Source organism: Phyllobates terribilis, unplaced genomic scaffold (assembly GCF_046119375.1).
Source record: "Phyllobates terribilis strain yellow unplaced genomic scaffold, ASM4611937v1 Scaffold_4__5_contigs__length_816908805, whole genome shotgun sequence".
In the NCBI taxonomy this organism is placed as follows: domain Eukaryota; kingdom Metazoa; phylum Chordata; class Amphibia; order Anura; family Dendrobatidae; genus Phyllobates; species Phyllobates terribilis.
In genome coordinates, this window is record NW_027362764.1 from 139,955,615 (window position 1) to 139,976,766 (window position 21,152).

At 45.9% G+C, this 21,152-nt stretch overlaps 1 protein-coding gene across 1 annotated transcript in view; it reads right to left on the minus strand.

Moving 5' to 3' along the window:
• LOC141265121 (ATP-binding cassette sub-family B member 5-like) overlaps positions 1–21,152 on the minus strand; it is a 169,387-nt gene that overhangs the window by 44,250 nt on the left and 103,985 nt on the right. Inside the window, exons 2-3 of the mRNA XM_073677795.1 lie at positions 14,726–14,826; positions 13,190–13,330 (exon numbers count right to left, since the gene is read on the minus strand). Coding sequence (XP_073533896.1) covers positions 13,190–13,330; positions 14,726–14,826 — 242 coding nt within the window. The remainder of the gene's footprint in view (positions 1–13,189; positions 13,331–14,725; positions 14,827–21,152) is intronic.

The window sequence follows — 21,152 nt, forward strand, 5'->3', positions numbered from 1 at the left end:
AGAGAAGCAGGATGGTGATGCTAATTATGGCGTCATCGCCGCTCACCATCTTGGTGGAGTCCTCAAAGTTTTGGAGGATGGTACATATGTCTGACATCCATGTCCACTCCTGAGGTCTTATGTGTGGAGTCTGAACTGAATACTGATGGCACTGTTGATGCTAGTAGTCAACAACTGTCCTCATCTGCTCACAAATCCTTCCAAACATCTGCAGTGTAAAGTTCCAATGCGTGGGGACATCACATACCAGTCGGTGAGCCAGAAGCTGCAAATGCTGCTGAAACACGGCAAGGGAGGCGGAAGCTGTAGCTGACTTTCTAAAATGCGCACACAGGCGGCGTACTTTGACAAGCATATCTGGCAGCTCCTGGTAGGTTTTGAGAAACCGCTGAACCATGAGGTTAAGCACAGGCATGGTAAATGTGTGAGCTCGCCTCGCTTCAGAGCCACCACAAAGTTCCGGCCATTGTCACACACGACCATGCCTGGCTGTAGGTTCAGCGGTGTCAGCCACAGATCTGCCTGCTCTTTCAGAGCTTTCCACCACTCTTCAGCATTGTGCGGTTTGTCACCTAAGCATATTAGCTTCAGCACAGCCTGTTGCCTCTTGGCCGAGGCAGTGCTGCAGTTCTTCCAGCTTGTGACTGATGTAGTCATTTCGGAGATGGAGGCTGAAGAGGAGGAGGTGCAGGAGCTGTAGACTGTGGGGGAAACCCTGATTGACCTAGGGCCCGCAATCCTCATCGTTGGGAGGATGTGTTCCATCCCAAGGTCCGACTGGGTCCCGGCTTCCAATATGTTAACCCAGTGTGCCGTCAGCGAGATGTACAGTTCCTGCCCACAAGCACTTGTCCACATGTCCGTGGTTAGGTGGACTTTCCCAGCAACTGCATTGTTGAGGGCACGGCTAATGTTGTGGGACACGTGTTTGTGTAATGCAGGGAGGGCACACCAGTAGAAATAGTGGCGGCTGGGGACCGAGTACCGAAGGACGGCCACCGCCATCAGGTTGCGGAAAGCTTCCGTCTCCACGAGCCTAAAAGGCAACATTTCGAGAGCAAGTAGCCACGAAATGTGTGAATTTAGTAGTGTGGCCTTTGGCAGCGTATTTATGCTTGCATTCCAAGGACTGGGGTATGGACAACTGAACGCTGCGCTAGGACAAGGACTTGCTTGCTGATGGTGCTAGTTGACAGTGTGCAATGACAGGTGCAGGGCAGGAGGCATCTTTGCATGGACTATGGATAGGGGATTGGCTGGCATGCACAACAGCAGAACAAGCAGTGGTGTCACCCGCAGACACAGGGGAACGGTTGATCGCCTTCTGTCTGCGGCCACCACACTGCTTCTTCCTGCCTGTTGGGGTGCTCTGCCTCCCTCCGCCTGTGTGCTGCTGTCCTCTTTCTGCATGTCCTCCTGCCAGGTTGGGTCAGTTGCTATATCATCCACCACCTCATCTTCCACTTCCGCACTCTCGTCCTTCTCCTGTCTTTCGGGCAATTTTGTTTCATCATCGTCCACCTCTTGTGACACTTTCCCATTGTTGCGTTCGTGTGACCGTGGCTGCTCAAATATTTGGGTATCGCTACATGCGATCTCCTCTTGCTCCGCTTCAAGTGGACCAGGCAAGAGGCTTGAATCTATAAATGGAAAAGTGAACAGCTCTTCAGAGTGTCCAAGTGTGGGAGCAGTTCTCTCTGGGCACTCGGCATGGTGGGAGGAAGGAGGATCAGGGTGAGGAATATGCGGTCCAGACTCATGCCTACTGAGACTTGACTGTGTGGAAAACAGGGTGGTGGTGGTGGTGGCTCAGTGACTGGAAACATTATCTGCTATCCAACCAATAACTTTTTCACACTGCTCTGTGTTCAATAGTGGTGTTCTGTGGTCCCCTATTAATTGGGACAGGAAGGTCGAGCGAGAATATGTGGGTGTTTGTTGTGGCACAATTTCAGCTTGCCCATGGCCTCGGCCTCTGCATGCACCATCATCATCACCATCACGTCCAGTTCCCCCTTGCCAATTTTATATGGACGACAATATCTTCCACGCTCACTACAAATGGCTGAATTTGGAGTGAACTTATATGTGATCCATGTAACGGACAAAACACAGTTTTAAATAGCTGGCCTGTAGGTAACTATTTTTAACAGCATACTGGTGTCAATAACTTCGCTGACACCTATTTTTAACAGCCCGACCTCGTGTCAATAAGTTCACTGACACACTGCAGCAAAACTGCAATGGAGGCCATAAATGGCAATATTTACAGCGCAATTATATGTGATCCGTGTAACGGACAAACCACAGTTTTAAATAGCTGGATTTTTAGTGCTGTAATATGGAAAGGACCTGGCTGTATTCTGCAGTGCCAACAAGCAAATGGCACAGAAAAACGGTGTTCTCTGGATTTTTAAGCAAATAATCAGGATTAAGATAAAAAAAAAATATTCCTGGCCCCTGATACCTGGGGCTATTTCTACAAATGTCTGTAAAAGCACCAGCTGACAGAACTGGAATGGACCTTCTTGCTATATGCACTGCAGTCTGCTATATACCCTGCCTGCCTGCCTAGCACTGATATCTCTGCAGCTGGATTAGTCCTCAGAAGGACTGTTAGTTGAGATGGATGTGTAGAGAATCTTGTAGAATACCTACACTAACTAATAAACAACCAAATCTTTCCCTAGTTCAGCAGCACCTCTCCCTACACTGCCTGATTGTGGAGTAGACTTGTGACGAGCATGGCGGCGCCAGGTCTGATATAGACTTGAGGACGCTGTGTGGCCAGCCAATCACTGTAATGCCACAACCAACATGGCTGCGGCATTACAGTGTGTGGCAGACAATCCGTGCATGTTGATTGGCGCTCTAAAGAGCGCTAAACATGCAGGGAGGGGATCCGAGCTCCCACTGAGCAACCCTGGAAATACTCGGCGAGCGCCAAACATCTCAAGCAGTGAGATGCTCGGACGAGCACCAAGTATTAGCAAGCATGCTTGCTCATCACTAATCCTAACCTTTCTTATTGTTGATATTTTATACAAATAAGTTACAAGTGTAGTGGGATGGGCACTGCACTTATATCTCTCGTCCGCCCTCACATCATTCCCTGGAGGAGGAGACATCGCCAGGAGGAAAATATCACTGGAGTGAGAGAGGCTTCAGATCTAACATGGTACTTCAGCCTCATTTGCATATCAATTCAAAGAGAGATTTCTCAATAACTGAGAAACTGATTGGCCATGTAATGATATTACTGAACTTGTCTTTATGAGTGTTGAACGAGCACTAAAATGCTCAGGTGCTCGAAGCTCGGGCCAAGCTCGCCGTGATACTTGGGTGCTCGACTCGAGCAACGAGCCCAATGTTAGTCTATGGGAGACCCGAGCATTTTTGCCGCGGCACCCCCGGCAGTCTTTTAAAAGCCTAACAAGTGCCCAAAACGATAGTGACAGTGCTCAAATGACATGGGGACAGCATGGGGGATCGCCCAGGTCACTGTTGTCAACAGCGTGGTCAGAGGTATTAAGCCACTTTTACAGGCTCATAATAAAACGTTCAAAAACGAAAGTGAAACTTTTTTCCTGTGAAATATGTTAAGGAATTTCTTTTCCAGGGTAAAGACTTGTGTATAAGGTAAAATAAATAACCAAAAACAAAAATACTCCTCCACACCTTGGGCTATGTTCACAAGTAGCATTTTTTATGTGTTTTTGCACTTTTGTATTGCTTTCAACTGTGACAAATGCATTCACCAGGAAATGTCATTTTAACATTTTACAACCTTATCTGGCCATGTGCTGTGCGACACATGCATACAGTGCTGAAAAGACATGGGGACAGCATGGGGAAGACCCATGGAAGCATCTCTGACACCCAGGTCACTGCCTAAAAGTGTGCCCATCAGAAGTGATCCTTGCCGCATCAGAAGATGCAGACTTGCAACTATCCCCATGCAAGTCCTTGTCCCAGGGCAGTGTTCAATTGTACCTCCCCCATTCCTTGCAATGCAAGCGCAAATATGCAGCCAACCACCCACCCACCTGCAGGCTGCAATGCCATACTGCTAGCTTGCACTTGAAATGGGGCCTTTTAGTTTTGAGGAGGCCGAAGCTGGCCACTACCTCATGGCTGCTTTATATGTATTCATTATGTATTCATACTCAGTCCCCTGCCGCCTGGCCGGGTGTCCATGCTCGGTCCCCAGCCGCCCCGATTTCTCCGCGGAACATCCACACAGACTTTTCTTAGCCCGGCCTACTTTAGGGCAGCATTGGACAAGCCCACCAGAGAACAAGACTCCTCCGGTGGGCCCTGGCTTCTCCATCAGGGCAGTTGAGAGTGCCAAGGTGACGAGCATGATGATGATGATAGAAGTTAGCATCTGCTTTGTTTTTTAGGAATGCAAGCGTAAGTGTGCAACCTGCCACCCACGGTCCCCAGCCGCATGGGGGCGGCCGGGTGTCCATAAACGGTCCCCAGCCACCCCGATTTCTCCTGTTACCGACCCACACACTTTTCTTAGACTGGCGTACTTAAGGGCAGCATTGGACGAGCCCACCAGAGAACTAGACTCCTCCGGTGGGCCCTGGCTTCTCCGTCAGGAGAGTTGAGAGTGCCAAGGTGAGAAGCATGATGATGATAGTTTTCTTGGAATGCAAGCACATGTATGTAGTAGCGGCTAGGCCTTAGGTGGTCAGCGTATTGGCGCATATCCTACCTCCTACGAGGATTGCTGGTTGTTTTCCTGCTACTATCCCAGTACTATGACTCCTGTTAAAACAAAGCTTCAGGTGATAAATGATGGATGAGGTGGTGGCAAAGGAGAAAGAGCAGGAGGAACAGGGACCATTCACATCAATATCAGGCCAGTCAACCACACATGTCTTGTAGGATATGTTTCTGTAACAAAAGGAGCGGTTCTACTATACAGCTATAGGGCATAAAGTGAGTGCAATGCCTACCAAACATTTCGAGGCACTCCAATGCCCCTTGGAAGTGACATGGAGGTCAGAGGGCCTTAACTAAACCGTTTTTTCCATTTATAGCAGCTGGGTCTCCTGTACACTGTTGGCCTAAGCAGTGAATGGAAGGCTTTCCAAAAATTATGAGGAACTGCAATGCCCCTTGAAACAGATGTGTATTTCAGCATACTAAAAACCTTCTACCCATTATTGGGGAGTGGGTCTCCATTAGTTTTCGCCTTTGCATTGAAAAGCAAAAGCTGACTAAAATTAGAAGGAAATGCAATGCCCGTTGGAAGAGTCGTGGAGGTTAGAGGTAATTAAAAACAACATTTCAATGCCCCTCGGAAGAGACGTGGTGGTCACAGTAGCTTAACAAGACGCTTTTAATGCCCCTCGGAAAAGTGGTGGAGGTTGCAGTAGCTTAACAAGACGCATTTAATGCCCCTTACAAGAGCCATACAGTACAGCATCTTAAAAACATTATTCCCATTATTGGGGAGTGGGTGTCCCATAGTATTTGCTTATGCCTTCCAAGCAAAAGCTGCCAAAAATTAGGACGGAGGAACTTGCAATGCCCCTTACAAGAGCCATGCAGTACAGCATATTACAAACATTATTCCCATGATTGGGGAGTGGGTCTCCCATAGTATTTGCTTATGCCTTCCAAGCAAAAGCTGCCAAAAATTAGGATGGGGGAACTTGCAATGCCCTATACAAGAGCCATGCAGTACAGCATATTAAAACATTATTCCCATGATTGGGAAGTGGGTCTCCCGTAGTATTTGCTTATGCCTTCAAAGCAAAAGCTGCCAAAAATTATGAGGAAATGCAATGCCCGTTCGAAAAGTCGTGGAGGTCCCAGTAGCTTAACAAGACCGTTTTAATGCCCCTCAGAAGAGACGTGGAGGTCAGAGTGGTATAACAAGACGCTTTTAATGCCCCATGGAAAAGTGGTGGAGGTCGCAGTAGTTTAACAAGACGGGGTTTAATGCCCCTCGGAAGAGACATGGAGGTCGCAGTAGCTTAACAAGACGCTTTTAATGCCCCTCAGAAGAGACGTGGAGGTCAGAGTGGTATAACAACACGCTTTTAATGCCCCTCAGAAGAGACGTGGAGGTCAGAGTGGTATAACAACACACTTTTAATGCCCCTCAGAAGAGACGTGGAGGTCACAGTAGCTTAACAAGATGCTTTTAATGCCCCTCAGAAGAAACGTGGAGGTCAGAGTGGTATAACAACACGCTATTGATGCCCCTCAGAAGAGACGTGGAGGTCAGAGTGGTATAACAACACACTTTTAATGCCCCTCAGAAGAGACGTGGAGGTCACAGTAGCTTAACAAGACGCTTTTAATGCCCCTCAGAAGAGACATGGAGGTCAGAGTGGTATAACAACATGCTTTTAATGCCCCTCAGAAGAGACGTGGAGGTCAGAGTGGTATAACAACACGCTTTTAATGCCCCTCAGAAGAGACGTGGAGGTCAGAGTGGTATAACAACACGCTTTTAATGCCCCTCAGAAGAGACGTGGAGGTCAGAGTGGTAGAACAACACGCTTTTAATGCCCCTTGGAAGAGACGTGGAGGTCAGAGTGGTATAGCAACACGCTTTTAATGCCCCTCAGAAGAGAAGTGGAGGTCAGAGTGGTATAACAACACTCTTTTAATGCCCCTCGGAAGAGACGTGGAGGTTAGAGTGGTATAACAACACGCTTTTAATGCCCCTCAGAAGAGACGTGGAGGTCCCAGTAGCTTAACAAGATGCTTTTAATGCCCCCTCGGAAAAGTGGTGGAGGTTGCAGTAGCTTAACAAGACGTTTTTAATGCCCCTTACAAGAGCCAACAGTACAGCATGTTAAAAACATTATTCCGATTATTGGGGAGTGTGTCTCCCATAGTATTTGCTTAAGCCTTCCAATCAAAAGGTGCCAAAAATTAGGACGGAGGAACTTGCAATGCCCCTTACAAGAGCCATGCAGTACAGCATATTACAAACATTATTCCCATTATAGGGGAGTGGGTCTCACATAGTATTTGCTTATGCCTTCCAAGCAAAAGCTGCCAAAAATTAGGATGGAGGAACTTGCAATGCCCCTTACAAGAGCCATACAGTACAGCATCTTAAAAATATTATTCCAATTATTGGGGAGTGGGTCTCCCACAGTCTTTGATTATGCCTTCCAAGCAAAAGCTGACAAAAATAAGGACGGAGGAACTTTCAATAATGGCAACACGGACCACGGTCACCCTGGTGGTATAGTGGTGGTGGAGGCTGAGGATAAGGAGAAGAACATAAAACAGCCGAAATGAGGAAGCGTATACCCATGTGTAGGTGTGAAGCGGTGCATGTGAATACACCTCCCGAAAAAACACAGTGGATTTGACTTTATGTTACTCTGCTGTCATTTGGTGGTGATGAGAAGTCTGGCCCAATCCAGCCCTTATTCATTTTGATAAGGGTCAGCTTGTCAGCATTGCCAGTTGACAGGCGAGTGCGCTTATCAGTTATAATTCCCCCAGCGGCACTAAAAACACGCTCCGATAACACGCTAGCGGCAGGGCAGGCCAGGACCTCCAAGGCATACAGAGCGAGTTCATTCCAAGTGTCTAGCTTGGATACCCAATAATTAAAAGGCACAGAGGAATCAAGGAGGACGCTGGTACAGTTGGCAAGGTACTCCCTCACCATCTTTTGAAACTTTCCACTCCTTGTGAGAGTACCCTGCACCTCAGGGCCTGTAAGCTGGGCGGGTCTCAGAAAACTGTCCCACAACCGATGACAGTGTTCCCCTGCCTCTGCTGGATTGGAGTTGCCTCTCTCTGTACGTCTTGGTTGGTCAACGAACTGTGACCTCTGCCGCTAGCGTGTTCAGATGGGAACTTTTTTAACAGTTCTGCAGCAAGGGCCTTCTGGTACTGCCCCATTTTTTGTAGACCTCTCCACCTCAGGAATAAGAGAGTGAAAGTTCTCCCTGTAGCGGGGGTCTAAAAGTGTCACCAACCAGTAATGACTGTCACCCAACATTTTGACAACGCGAGGGTCACGGTTAAGGCAGCGTAACATAAAGTCAGCCATGCGTGCCAGACTGGTAACGGGCAAGAATTCCGTGTCCTCACCAAGATGACGACTGACCATGCTCTCCTCCTCCTCCTTCACCTCCCCCCAGTCCTCATGCCACCCACGCTGAACCGACGGTATGACAGTTGTACAGGTACTACCGTCTACAGCGCATGACACAAGCTTCTGTTCTTCTTCCTCCTCCTCCTCTTCCTCCTCTCCCTCATTGTCCCCCAATGCACATTGGCATGAGATGAGGCTGGGCTGTGTGTAATCGACCGCTACGGCTTCTTGATCCATCTCCTCATACTCTGGCTGCAATGCCTCTTCTTTAATTCTCTGCAGAGAGCGTTGCAAAAGACAGACAAGTAGAATGCTGATGCTAATGATGGCATCATCGCCACTCACCATCTTGGTGGACTCCTCAAAGTTTGTCAAGATGGTACAGATGTCAGACATCCAGGTCCACTCCTGAGGTCTTATGTGTGGAGTCTGACCTGAATATCGACGACCTTGTTGCAGCTGGTACTCCACAACTGCTCTCTTCTGCTCACAAATCCTTTGCAACATGTGGAGGATAGAGTTCCAACGTGTGGGGACATCACACACCAGTCAGTGTGACGGAAGCTGCAAACACTGCTGCAACACAGCAAGGGCGGCGGAAGCTGTAGCCGACTTGCGAAAATGAGCTGACAGGCGGCGTACTTTGATGAGCAGATCTGTCAACTCGGGATACGATTTAAGAAACCGCTGAACCACGAGGTTAAGCACATGAGCCAGACATGGTACGAATGTGATCTCGCCTCGCCTCAGAGCCGCCACCAGGTTACGGCCATTGTCACACACGACCATGCCTGGATGTAGGTTCAGCGGTCTCAGCCACAGATCTGCCTGCTCTTTCACAGCTGTCCACAACTCACAAGCAGTGTGAGGTTTCTCACCTAAGCTTATGAGTTTCAGCACAGCCTGTTGCCGCATGGCGGAGGCAGTACTGCAGTGCTTCCAGCTTGTAACTGATGTGTTGATATCTGAGACGGAGGCTGAACATGAGGAGGAGGATGATGCGCAGGAGCTGTACACTGTGGGGGCAACTCTGACTGACATAGGGCCCGCAATCCTCGGTGTGGGGAGGATGTGTTCCGTCCCAAGGTCCGACTGGGTCCTGGCTTCCACTATGTTTACCCAGTGTGCCGTCAGGGAGATGTACCGTCCCTGGCCACAAGCACTTATCCACGTGTCCGTTGTCAGGTGGACTCTCCCAGTAACTGCGCTGTTGAGGGCACGGCAGATGTTTTGGGACAAGTGCTTGTGTAGTGCGGGGATGGCACACCGGGCAAAATAGTGTCGGCTGGGGACCGAGTACCGAGGGATGGCCACCGCCATAAGGTTGCGGAAGGATTCCGTCTCCACCAGCCTAAAAGGCAGCATTTCCAACGCATGCAGTCGTGAAATGTGCGAATTTAGGACTGTGGCCTGTGGGGCGTTGGCTGCGAATTTCCGCTTTCGTTCAAAGGTCTGGGATATGGACAATTGAACGCTGCGGTGGGACGAGGACGTTGATGCTGTTTCTTGAGAAACTGCCATAACAAGTGAAGACTGAGAGGAGGGGGCATCTTTGCATGCAGTATGGAGAGGGGATTGCCTTGCACACACAACAGGGGGTTCTACTGCACGCACAACAGCGGAAGAAGCAGTGGTGACACCCACTGACACAGCTCGTGGACCCTGGGGTTCGCCCCACAAAGTCGGGTGCTTTGCTGCCATGTGCCTGATCATGCTGGTGGTCGTCAGGCTGGTAGTTTTGTCACCCCTGCTGTTGCTGGCATGGCAGGTGGTACAAATGGCCTTTTTGGGGTACATGAGATCTCCTCTTCCACCACATCAAGAGGAGCAGGCGAGGGGCACAAATCTGGAAATGGACCAGCTCTTCAGAGTGTCCAAGTGTGGGATCAGTTGCTGTCTGACGACACACGGTATGGTGGGAGGAAGGAGCATCAGGATGAGGAGGAATATGCGGTAGAGACTCACGACTACTAAGAGTCGACCGTGTTTAAAGACAGGCCGGAGGTGGTGGTGCCCAGGTGACTGGAAGTATTATCTGCTATCCAATTAATAACCTGTTCACACTGATCAGTTCGCAATACTGGTGTTGTTCTGTGCTTCCCTAGTAATTCGGTCAAGAAGTGGGAGCGAGAAGATGTGGCTGTTGGTTGTGGCACATTTTCACCTTGGCCACGGCCCCGTCCTCTGCACGCACCATCACCAGAATGTCCACTTCCACGTCCCTTGCCACGTGCCTTGCCCATTGTAAAGGAAGTAAAATAGCTGACACTCGCACTATCAATGGCAAAAGGGTAATAAAAAGTAGATTAGAACCGTGGAAGAGGAAAACCACAGTTCTATTTCTCTGGCCTACACCCGACTCTTTTAAACAATCTGAACAATCAGGGAGAAAATATTACTGTTTTTCTTTATGGAAAAAATACCAAAAGCTGAATAATAGAGATTTTTTACCGTGGAAACCACAGTTATAATTTACTGGTGTATGTATACCAGACTTTTTTAAATATATATATATTTGCGGCTGAACAGTGAGCGACACACTCAAACAGTTTTTTTTTAGATACAAATGGCCCAAAAGTGGATAATACAGAGGTTTGAACCGTGGAACTACAAAACCACACTTGTATTTCTCGGGCCTACACCAGACTATTTTCAACAGATATATTTATTTTTTACGGCAAAAAATGCCAAAAGCAGGATAATAGAGATTTTTTACCGTGGAACAGCAAAACCACAGTTAAAATTTACTGGTGTATACCAGACTATTTTCAACAGATATATTTGTGTCTGAACAATCAGGAGACACTATTATTTATTTTTTACGGCCAAAAAATGCCAAAAGCAGGATAATACAGAGATTTGACCCGTGGAACTGCAAAACCACACTTGTATTTATCGGGCCTACACCAGACTATTTTTAACAGACATATTTGTGTCTGAAAAATCAGAGACACACTTTTTTTTTTGGGGGGGGGGGGGGATCACAAATAGGTTAATAAGACGGGTATTTGTACAGTGAGAAGGAGGAAAAAAAAAGAGGATTTAGATGAAAAAAAAGGATTTTTCCTGGCCCCCGAGACCTGGAGCTAAGTCCAGCAATTTCAGAAACAGGAGCAGCTCACAGGACTGTAATGCAGTGTTTGCTGTTATAACCCCACTGCGTCTCCTATACAGCCTGCCTGTCTGCCTGATATCTGGGATGGATATTAGTCCTGAGAAGGACTGTTTGTTTGATCTGACAGCCTTTACAGACCCTACACTAACTATTTTGCAGGATAAATCTCTCCCTAGCTCAGCAGCGCTGTCCCTACACTGTCTAATCCGGAGCGACTGTGTCCAAGATGGCGGCGCCCGGTTTTAAATACTCGAGGTGAAGCTGTGCGGCCAGCCAATCACTGTAATGCCCACAAACAACATGGCTGCGGCATTACAGTGACTAGCTGGCAATCCTTGCATGTTCAATGGCTCTGTAAAGAGCGCCAAACATGCAGGGCGGAGACCCGAGCTTCAGCCCGAGTAACCCGGAAATGCTCAGTGCTCTCCGAACATCCCGAGTAGCGTGATGCTTGGGCGAGTACCGAGCAGTGTCGAGCATGCTCGCTCAACACTAGTCTTTATAGGTGCATGTAGCTCTTTCAAATAGTTTGGGGTGGTAGTGGTGTCCATTTTCGTAAATACTTGCATTGCACATTAGGCAACAATTCTGAAGGATCTTTTCTTCTAGAAAAAATCTGAAGATAATTTTTCTTTGCTTAAATGGCCACTAGATAACAAGGACTGGATCATTAATACTCAAAGCTGACATTACTTCTGCACCAGTCTATATAAACCCGGACTCCTGGAAAAGTTGGCAGATCTACTAGGTTTCTATCAAATTCTCCCAAAAACTTTGGAGGAAGTAATGGAGAGGAAGCAGAAAAGGCTGAAGGGGGCATGAAAGGGTTATGAATGGGAGTGGAAGAATTGTAGAAGGGTCTGGTCTGAAAAAGGGTCATTGCTACAGGTGAAAAAAAATTGCATGAAGTGTGAGGCAACATTTCTCTAAATATCTGTAAAGCAGGGCTGAATTTACAGGTAACGCTGCCCTATCCACTAAACATGAATACTTTCCTGTTAAAATGATTTTTCAGGATCAGAATTGCTACCTATCCTTAGTACTGGTTATCAATATTAGATCATTGGTGGTCCATCTCTTGGCAGTCACATCCATCATATGTTTGAAGGGTCCATGGAGCTTGTGCAATTGCCACATCTTTTTCAATGTTTACTTTGTGCCATTTACCAGCACACTGTAGTAGTAGCATGACTGGGTATTGTAATGCTATCCTATTGAAGTGGATTGCAGAACTGTATAATGCTGCCTGCCCTACGCTATTAAGGAAACAGCATGCAGGTAGATGACACAAGTTAAGTATTGAAGAGATGGCACTACTGACCCTTCAAACTCTTCTGACTAGTCATGTAGGTCCTTAATACAAATGATTGGCAGTGTGCCGAGATTCAGACCTTCACAAATCCATCAATCTGATTTTGATAGTCTCTCCTAGCCATAGACCCTCAATATTAAAATAACTTCTTTAACTCCTCAATGACAAATAACATTTTCTTCAACAGTGATATGCAAATTGTCTCTTCAAAAAGGAACAGGACCAGAACTCTAGCGCCACCTATTGGAAGCAGTGATCCTAAATCCCAAGTCTCGCATAATGACTTAGGATAAAACCCAAACCAGAATCTCAATTTGCAGACATTGTGTTTCGGGGTGTTGCCCCTCATCAGTGCAAAGTACGAGATCTGATTTGGCTAGATGAGAGGCTCTGGACTGGGGTCTAAGGGGTAATGTGTCTCCATGACTTGCCACTCTCTACAAAGAGAAACACTACCCCATAGACCTTCAAAAGAGAGAAAGATTTTGTTTGGTGCCCTATTGTTATATCTACATTCATTGGCAGGGTAGCTTGTTGGCAAACTCCTGGCCCCAAGCACTCCATGCACATGACCTGACTGCCATCTCATGACCATTCACCTAAGAAGCCTAAAATCAGGGATTATGACATCAAACCACTGGACATTGACATTATCATACATGTTGATACTTACAGAATCACTTCTTCCACATTCAATCTTCCGACATTTATTAAATAAGCTCCAAAGCGGTAACTTGCTGCATAGGTAAAAAATAAAAATGACTGACTGAAAGCAAAGCAAATCCCATATACCTGGGCCTTTCTTTGTGAATTCCTACACAGTGAGATGAAAAGAAAAGAGATGTGATGCATTAATGGTATTGTAATGGATAGACGAGAAGATACGAGCCGGCCCTGTTGGTAGTGGAGATAAATATGTAGAGCTCTAGGTTAGGATGTGCCACTTTCCTAAGGAATCACATAGCTGGTAATTTTTATTGGGAGGGTATGGCAATATTTTTCTATTTTTTTTAAATCATTTTTTCTCGCTTTCTTTCCCAACACTCATCGGTTTGAAGCGTTATTACTGATCACATGCACAGCTGCTGGCCGGGAGTGCGGCTGCGCAGGAAAACGTAACAAGTGATATGACACGAAATGTTTTTATATTTATGGTAGTTTTATTCCCATTCCTTGGATCAGTTGAAGTCCCAAAGGCAAAGACAAGCAAAATAAACTCTTTAAATTACAAAATTAAATATGTCTTCAGCTAACAATAGGAAAAGACTATAAGGGTATGCGCACACGATCGGTGTCCGCTGCTGATTAGACGCAGCGCAGGTGCGCTGCGTGCAATCCGCAGCGGCCAGATGTTACAGCATAGTGAATGGGATTTATACAAATTCCATGCCCACTATGCGTCTGCGGCACACCCGCGGAAACAGATATGTGGCGCGTCTTTCCAGACCGCAGCATGTCTATTTCCTCCTGTGGGTCCGCATGTGGCCTGTCCCTATAGACCTTACCTGAATGTGGAAAGCTCGCCTGTGAGAAAAAAAAAACGGCCACCGCTCATTTGCACAATGAGCTGAAGCCAGAGGCGGCTTCTCTGCAGCCTCGGGGCCGCAGCCGGCTCCGGATCGTCTGCACATACCATAAGAGGTTATATAGCCCTCCTCCCGAATTCTAGCTGCATAATTCTGAATTAATAGCAGGAACAAATCAGGCAGAATTTTACATTTAATTTAATTAATCTATGATGGAAAATAAAATTTAATGCTGTCTATAAAAAATATGGGGATCTATCTGCTATAAGACATCACACCACCAATTTGACTAGTATTTTGTATCACAATCTGTAGAAAAAAAATTATAATAGGAAAATTAAGACTTTTTTTTCCTTAGTATCTAAGCCAGATTTTGGCTTCAAAATATTATTGATATAATAAAACTGACCAAATCTGCAATTTGTTAATACAGTAAGTGCTAACATGTTTTATTCTGACCCCTGATCAGTACCCAGCTTTCTGCATGTTCAGGTAACACCTGATTTCATCCACAAATTTGTGCTATTTTTTTTTGTCTTTGTGAGTTTTATGCTAATATATTATTTTATTATTGTTTGAATGTACTATTTTTCCATTATTTTTCTAAATAACTGGGACAATATGTGTAACACTATAGTAGAGATAGAATACATAGAATTCTGTAATGATTGGAGATACCAGACCTGTATGGATTCTGTAGACTTTCAGTATAATGGTTCTCAAAAGTTGTTTCTCTTGTTAAGGACACAACTGTTCGAATATTGTCGACAACTTCAGTTGCAATCTATTAATTTAAACATGGAGGAGAAAATATATTCAAAAATCATGTAATGCCTTTTATAGGATTTACATTTAATGGGAACCTGTAATGTGAAAATCTTATCTGATCTGCAGGAAGGATGTTATAGAGCAGGAGGAAATGATAATATTAATACAGTATATATTTTTGTGTGGAAGGTTTCCGGTAAACTTGCATTTTATTCATTGAAATCCTGCGGGTTTGTATGCATATGAGTCCAGTGGGCGGTCCTAATCAGTGATGCTGTCTACAGAATTGAAACATGACAGATTCCCTTTAAGGTAAGGGAACACACATTTATTCAACATATTCATGGTCTGAGTATGAGCTGCAAAGTCATGACCTGAATTCAAGAGTCTCATAAATGCTAAGTCTCTCACATATGAGGCTGCTGAGTTCATGTCGAGACCAATTGTCGATCACTGGACCATTAATGTCTGTAATGCAAAAATGGCCTTATTTTGGTAATAGTTGGTGCAAACAGTTTTCTACATGGGATCACTGATAAGTCATCTACTATAGAACAAGACCACAAAGACTTATTAGATGCCTATAACCCTGCGCTCAGTGCATGAAGTTATAATTCTGTATACACTACAGTATATTACAATTGGAGATGAGCGAATGTTTCAATATTCGGTTCGGATTATGTTGACAAATTTGCAATATTGGCCAAACATTACCTAACACCATAGGATTCAATGGGGGCCAAAAACTGCCAAAACACATCAATTTAGGGGGCAGAAACCTGGAAAGTGCCATCAATTGACAAGGAGTACAAGTACTATAATTATTATTATTATTACAGCGACATTATTTCTGTGGCGCTTTACATGTGAAAAGAGGTCACCGACTGGTACAAGGGGAGAGAGGACCCTGCCTGCAAGGTGCACAAACAATCTACAATGTGTTGGGGTACAGAGTTAAACAGTAGGGGAGATGCACGGGACAAATCTTGTATGCGATTGTAGCAAGAAGAGATAAGAGGGAAGTAGAGAAGGAGATCTTGGAAGGATGGGAAGATGCGTGCAGGTAACTAGTACTATGTCACACATGTATGGAGGAGATGGCTTGGTATGCCAAAGTTAGGCTTTTCAACTGGGGTCCCTGGGCAACAGGGAGCCAGCACAGGGATTGACAGAGGGGAGAAGTCTGGGAATAGTGGGGTGACAAGTGGATTAATCGGCCAGCACAGTTTAGGATAGATTGGAGGGGTGCGAGCGTGGTAGAAGGGAGCCCACAAAGCAGGAGCTTGTAGTAGTTGAGGCGGGAGATGATGAGGGCGTGCACTGGTGTTTTTCTAGATGCATGGTTGAGGAATGTGCGGATCCCCGAGATATTTTGCAGTTGGAGTCAGCAGCAAGTGGAAAGGGCTTGGATCTGACATTTGAATGACAGATCAGAGTCAAGCTTATGGGAATGGGAAGAGTGGGCAGCCATTCAGTTTGATGGATTGGTCAGTTGGGGGGGGGGTAAATGAGATAGTGGAAAGATGATGCATTCGGTTTGATCCATGTTAAGTTTTACAAATCTAGCAGAGAAGAAAGATGAAATAGAGGACACACATTGTGGGATTCTGGTTAGTAAGGAGGTGATATTAGGTCCAGAGAGGTAGATCTGTCATCAGTATAGAGGTGATACTGAAAGCCATGAGACTATGAGCTGTCTCAGGCCAAAGGTGTAGATGGAGAGAGCAGGGGTTCTAGATCTGAACCTTGGGGGACACCAACACATAGGAAGTGTGATGAGGAGGTGCTGTGTGAGTGGGAGACACTGAATGTCCTGTCGGTTAGGTATGAAAAAATCCAAGAAAAGGCCAAGTCTGTGATGCCGAGAGATGAGTCTGTAGTAAGAGGGAATGGTCTACTGTGTCGAAGGCAGATGACAGGTCTAGGAGGAGGAGGATGATAGTGTAGTGTTGCTTGGATTTGGCAGTTAGTAGGTCATTGGTGACTTTAGTCATGGCAGTTTCAGTGGAATTGATGCGGTTGGAAGCCAGATTGTAAGAAGTCAAAGAGGAAGCAGAAGGAGAGGTGGGATGACAGTTCAAAATGGATGTATTAAACCAGTAGTTTGGAGGCATAGGAGAGAAGTGAGATGGGGCGATAGCTAGACATAGGATGAGTCAAGGGAGGACTTTTTGAGGATGGTTGTAATTGAGGTATGTTTGAATTATGAGGGGAAGACACCAGTTGTTAGTGACAGGTTGAAGAGGAGGGTTAGGCTTGGGATAAAGACTGTGGTACGGTTTGGAATGATGTAGGATGGTATTGGGTCAAGTTCTCAGGTGGTGAGATGTGATTTGGAGAGTAAAGATGATTTTCTGTGATGGCAGACAAGCTGGTTTTGGAGGAGGAGAGTTGAGTCGTTATGAGGAGGGGCTGTGGGGACTTTAAGCAAAAGCTTTGCCCTACGTTGTCAATCTTCTCCTTGAAGAATAAGGCTAAGATGAGAGGAGAGGGAGGAGGAGCTGGTTGACAGAGGAGGGACTTGAAAGTACTGAATAGCTGTTTAGGGTTGTGAGAAACGTATGATATGAGAGATGAGAAGTAGGTTTGTTTAGCTGCAGTGAGCAATTGTGCAGTATTTTTAAAATGTCTGTTACTGGATTCCACTCCCTTTCTTTGGCAGTCGCACAGTGGTACACCTTGTTGATGAAGGCCAGGAAGAAAATGTGCTCTGGTGGATGACAAGTGCTGCATCAAGTGGCCTCTGCTCCTTTTCCTCCACCTTAACTTCACACAGAGTAAAGTCCTCAGAGGTGACACCCAAATTAACCTTGTTTTCACCTGTGTCACATCTCTCTAACCGCCCAATTAACTGTGGAGAAGCACAGATTGGCAAGTCTGCAGAGCTGTTCACCCATTCTATTAGGGTCCGAGAAGAATCCAAACCCTCGTCACCAGACGTTAATACCTGGGGGTGGGGATGGGTTGGAGAAAGAAATAAATACACACCAGAACATGGGGAGCTAAACTAATATACAGGGGTTGGGGATCTAAACTACTACACACCAGACGATGGAGAAATAAACCACTAGACACCAGAAGATGGAAAACCAAACTAACTGACAACAGAGGTTGGAGAACTAAACTACTAAACAGCTAAGGTTGGAGAATGAAACAAATACACACCAGAACATGGAGAACTAAAATAATAGAAAACAGGGGTTGGAGAACTAAACTAAGAAGACAACAGTGGTTGGAAAACTAACCTACTACACAGCTAGGCTTGGAGAACTAAACTACTACACACCAGGGGATGGAAACCACTAGACACCAAGGTGTCACTAGACAGCAAGTGTTGGAATCTCCAAGGCTTGTGGGACAAACCTGTGTATCTAGCATTTCCTCCAGTGCTTCTGCCTCCTCCACCTCCTCTAGGGCCTCCACCTGCGCCCTCAACCCCTGCCTTAAAGAGACACACATTCCAACAGTGCAGACAGAATCCCCCCCACCTCCGTACTGCGCAGCCAGGTCTCACCGCAATCAGGCAGTGTAAAAATTAATATGCCTTAGAGATCACAGTCATACAGCTGAAGAGTTGTGGACAGCTCTCCAGGGCTAGTTTGAGCAATGGCTGTATCCACTGAACCTAGAGCAAGGGAAGGCCGAGTGCGATAACGATGCAAACCTTGCGGTGGCCGTACGCCGGGGCAACCTGACTCGTGCCTTACATTGCTCGCATCCTCAACCTGATGGTACAGCAATTTCTCCGCCACTGTCCCGGCCTGGATACGCTGCTGCAGAATCCACTGTCTTTGTGTGCTCACTAAAAACTATAAAAATGACCAGGATTTTTAGTATAAAAACCAGACTACTGGACAATGACCTTCCTGATGATAGAGGGCACCATCTCCTTAGATTGCTGCCGGTACTTTTCTGTGGGAATGAGCTGGTCTGCAACCAGCCAGGAATATCCAGTGAATGGCACCCCATGGTTTGGTATTTGCACTCAGTAAGGCTGCATGCCCACCATGCGTTTTTCAAGCGTTTTTGCCACGGAATTTCGACAACGAAAACGCTTAAATAACGCTTGGTAATACGTGCACCATGGTCCCCAATGATAATCCGCATGTGCTGTGCACATGCTGCGGAGATTTCCGCTACGGATTATCATTGCGAAAAATACGCAGCATGTCCATTAATTTTGCGGACACACAGTGTAATTGCCGCCATTGACTTGCATTGAATCACATAATATCCGCATGGGCACATGTGCCCATCCGGATATCATGCGGTTCAATGCGCGGATGGTAGCTTGGTCTGGAGAAGAGGAGACTCTCCTCCAGTCTTCGGTACCATAGAACCTGATAAAAAAAAGAATTGAAAATAAAAAATAAAGATTATACTTACCTTCCGATGGCCCCCGGTGTTTTCTCCGCTACGTCCGGTCTGTTGTACATCTCGCGATGGTCTAAAAGGACCTGTGGTGACGTCATTTAGTCATGTGACAGGTCACGCGACCGCTGACATCGGCGGTCGCGTGACCTGTCACATAACTAAATGACATCATAGCAGGTCCTTTCACACCACCGCGAGCCATACATCAGACTGGACGTAGCAGAGAAAACACCGGGGGCCATCAGAAGGTAAATATAATCTTTATTTTTTACCATTCTTATTCTTTTTTTTAACTATTACTTGGTCACACTATATAAATACATGCCGGTTGCATGGATTTATATAGTGTGACCAAGTTGTCAAGCACTTTTCCAAGTGATGCTAAAATCGCTTTTGAAAAGCGCTTGATAACCCGCATCCAGAAATGCATGCAAAAACGCTTGACAAACGCTTCTACCTGGCAGGAAAAATGCATGTAAAATCCGAGTGCGTTTTTCCTGCCAGGGAGAAGCGGAAAAAATATGCAGCATTTCTGCATCGGGGGCAGAAGCGAAGCCATCCACAATCTCCATACCTCAGGAATTTTATTTGGTAGACTGTCTGCCCAAACAAAGGAGCTGAATACACTGAGTGGCAGTAGGTGCAAGTTTCTCCAGCTTGACATGTTTGTTATTGTTAGATATCAGAAGGAAAACAGAGATGGTATTTGCCAAGGTGCCATATTGCATCTACAGGATGGTGGGGAATATTATAGAACAACCCATTTGGATCACAAACATCATGATTAGAGGTTCAAAAGTGGGAACAGTGCCCCTTTTGTCCCCCAAAAACAACTCCATATACATGCCATAATTTATAACAAAGAGAAAAATGGAGCCTTCAATAGCTTAGAATGATTATTCAAATTTTATTGCATATAAAGATTAAAATCAGTAACAAAAAACACCCATATAACATTTATGCACAAAAATGTGATCAACACAGACCTCAAGCTGTGAGTAGCCAGTGGCGCCAATTACAATGTGGTATCATGAATAGTGACAATGCCACAAGGGCATTCCTATGCATAGTACATACTGATAGTATCTAATGAGCCCATAAGTTAAACCCTGAGCAAAAGGGAAGGTATAGTACCTAGCACATCTTGGTAGTTATCATTTTTCTCTTTGTTATAAAGGATGGTGGGGAAGTAGACAGTAGGTTGTGGAGTTGCATTGGCTCCAATGGTGTTGAGGTGGCAGCGAGGCAATGGCAGGCTGTAGGCTGTCTTAAAGAGATGGGTTTTCAGGTTCTGTCTGAAGGATCCGAATGTGATGGCTAATCGGACGTGTTGAGGCACAGAAATCCAGAGGATGAGTAGAAGTCTTGGAGGTGATTGGGTGAGGAACAAATAAGTGTGGAGGAGAGAAGGTGGTCTTGGGAGGACTGGAGATTACGTAAGGGAATATATTGGGCGATTAGTTCAGAGAAGTACGGAGAAGAAAGGTTATGGATGGCTTTGTAGGTCAGTGTTAGTAGTCTGATCTGGATACGCTGGGCAATTGAGATCCAGTGAAGGGATCTTATAGATTGCAATCTTATAGATTGCTGGAGCCACAGTCCACAGTAAAAAAATCAGCCAGAGAGTGTCCTGGAACCTTCACACTGACTTTTCTTAGCCAGGGCTGCTTCTCGGCAGGGTTGGACTGGCGCAGCAGAGAACCGGAGACTCGCCGATGGGCCCTCACTTCTCCTTCAGGAGAATTCATAGTGCAAACCTTGCAGCTGCTATAGGGCTCTTGAGTGTGGGAGGAAGTTGGTCCCTGAGAATCAAATCCTCTGGTGGGCCCAATGTTCAATGTTCTTCAGTCTTACACTGCTTCTTGGTGACATTTGTATTTCACCTCAGCCATATTCTTTAGCTCAGGGAAAGGACTGGTATAGAGTACTGTTGAACGAATTTATTCGGCATTTCAAATTCGTGTTCGT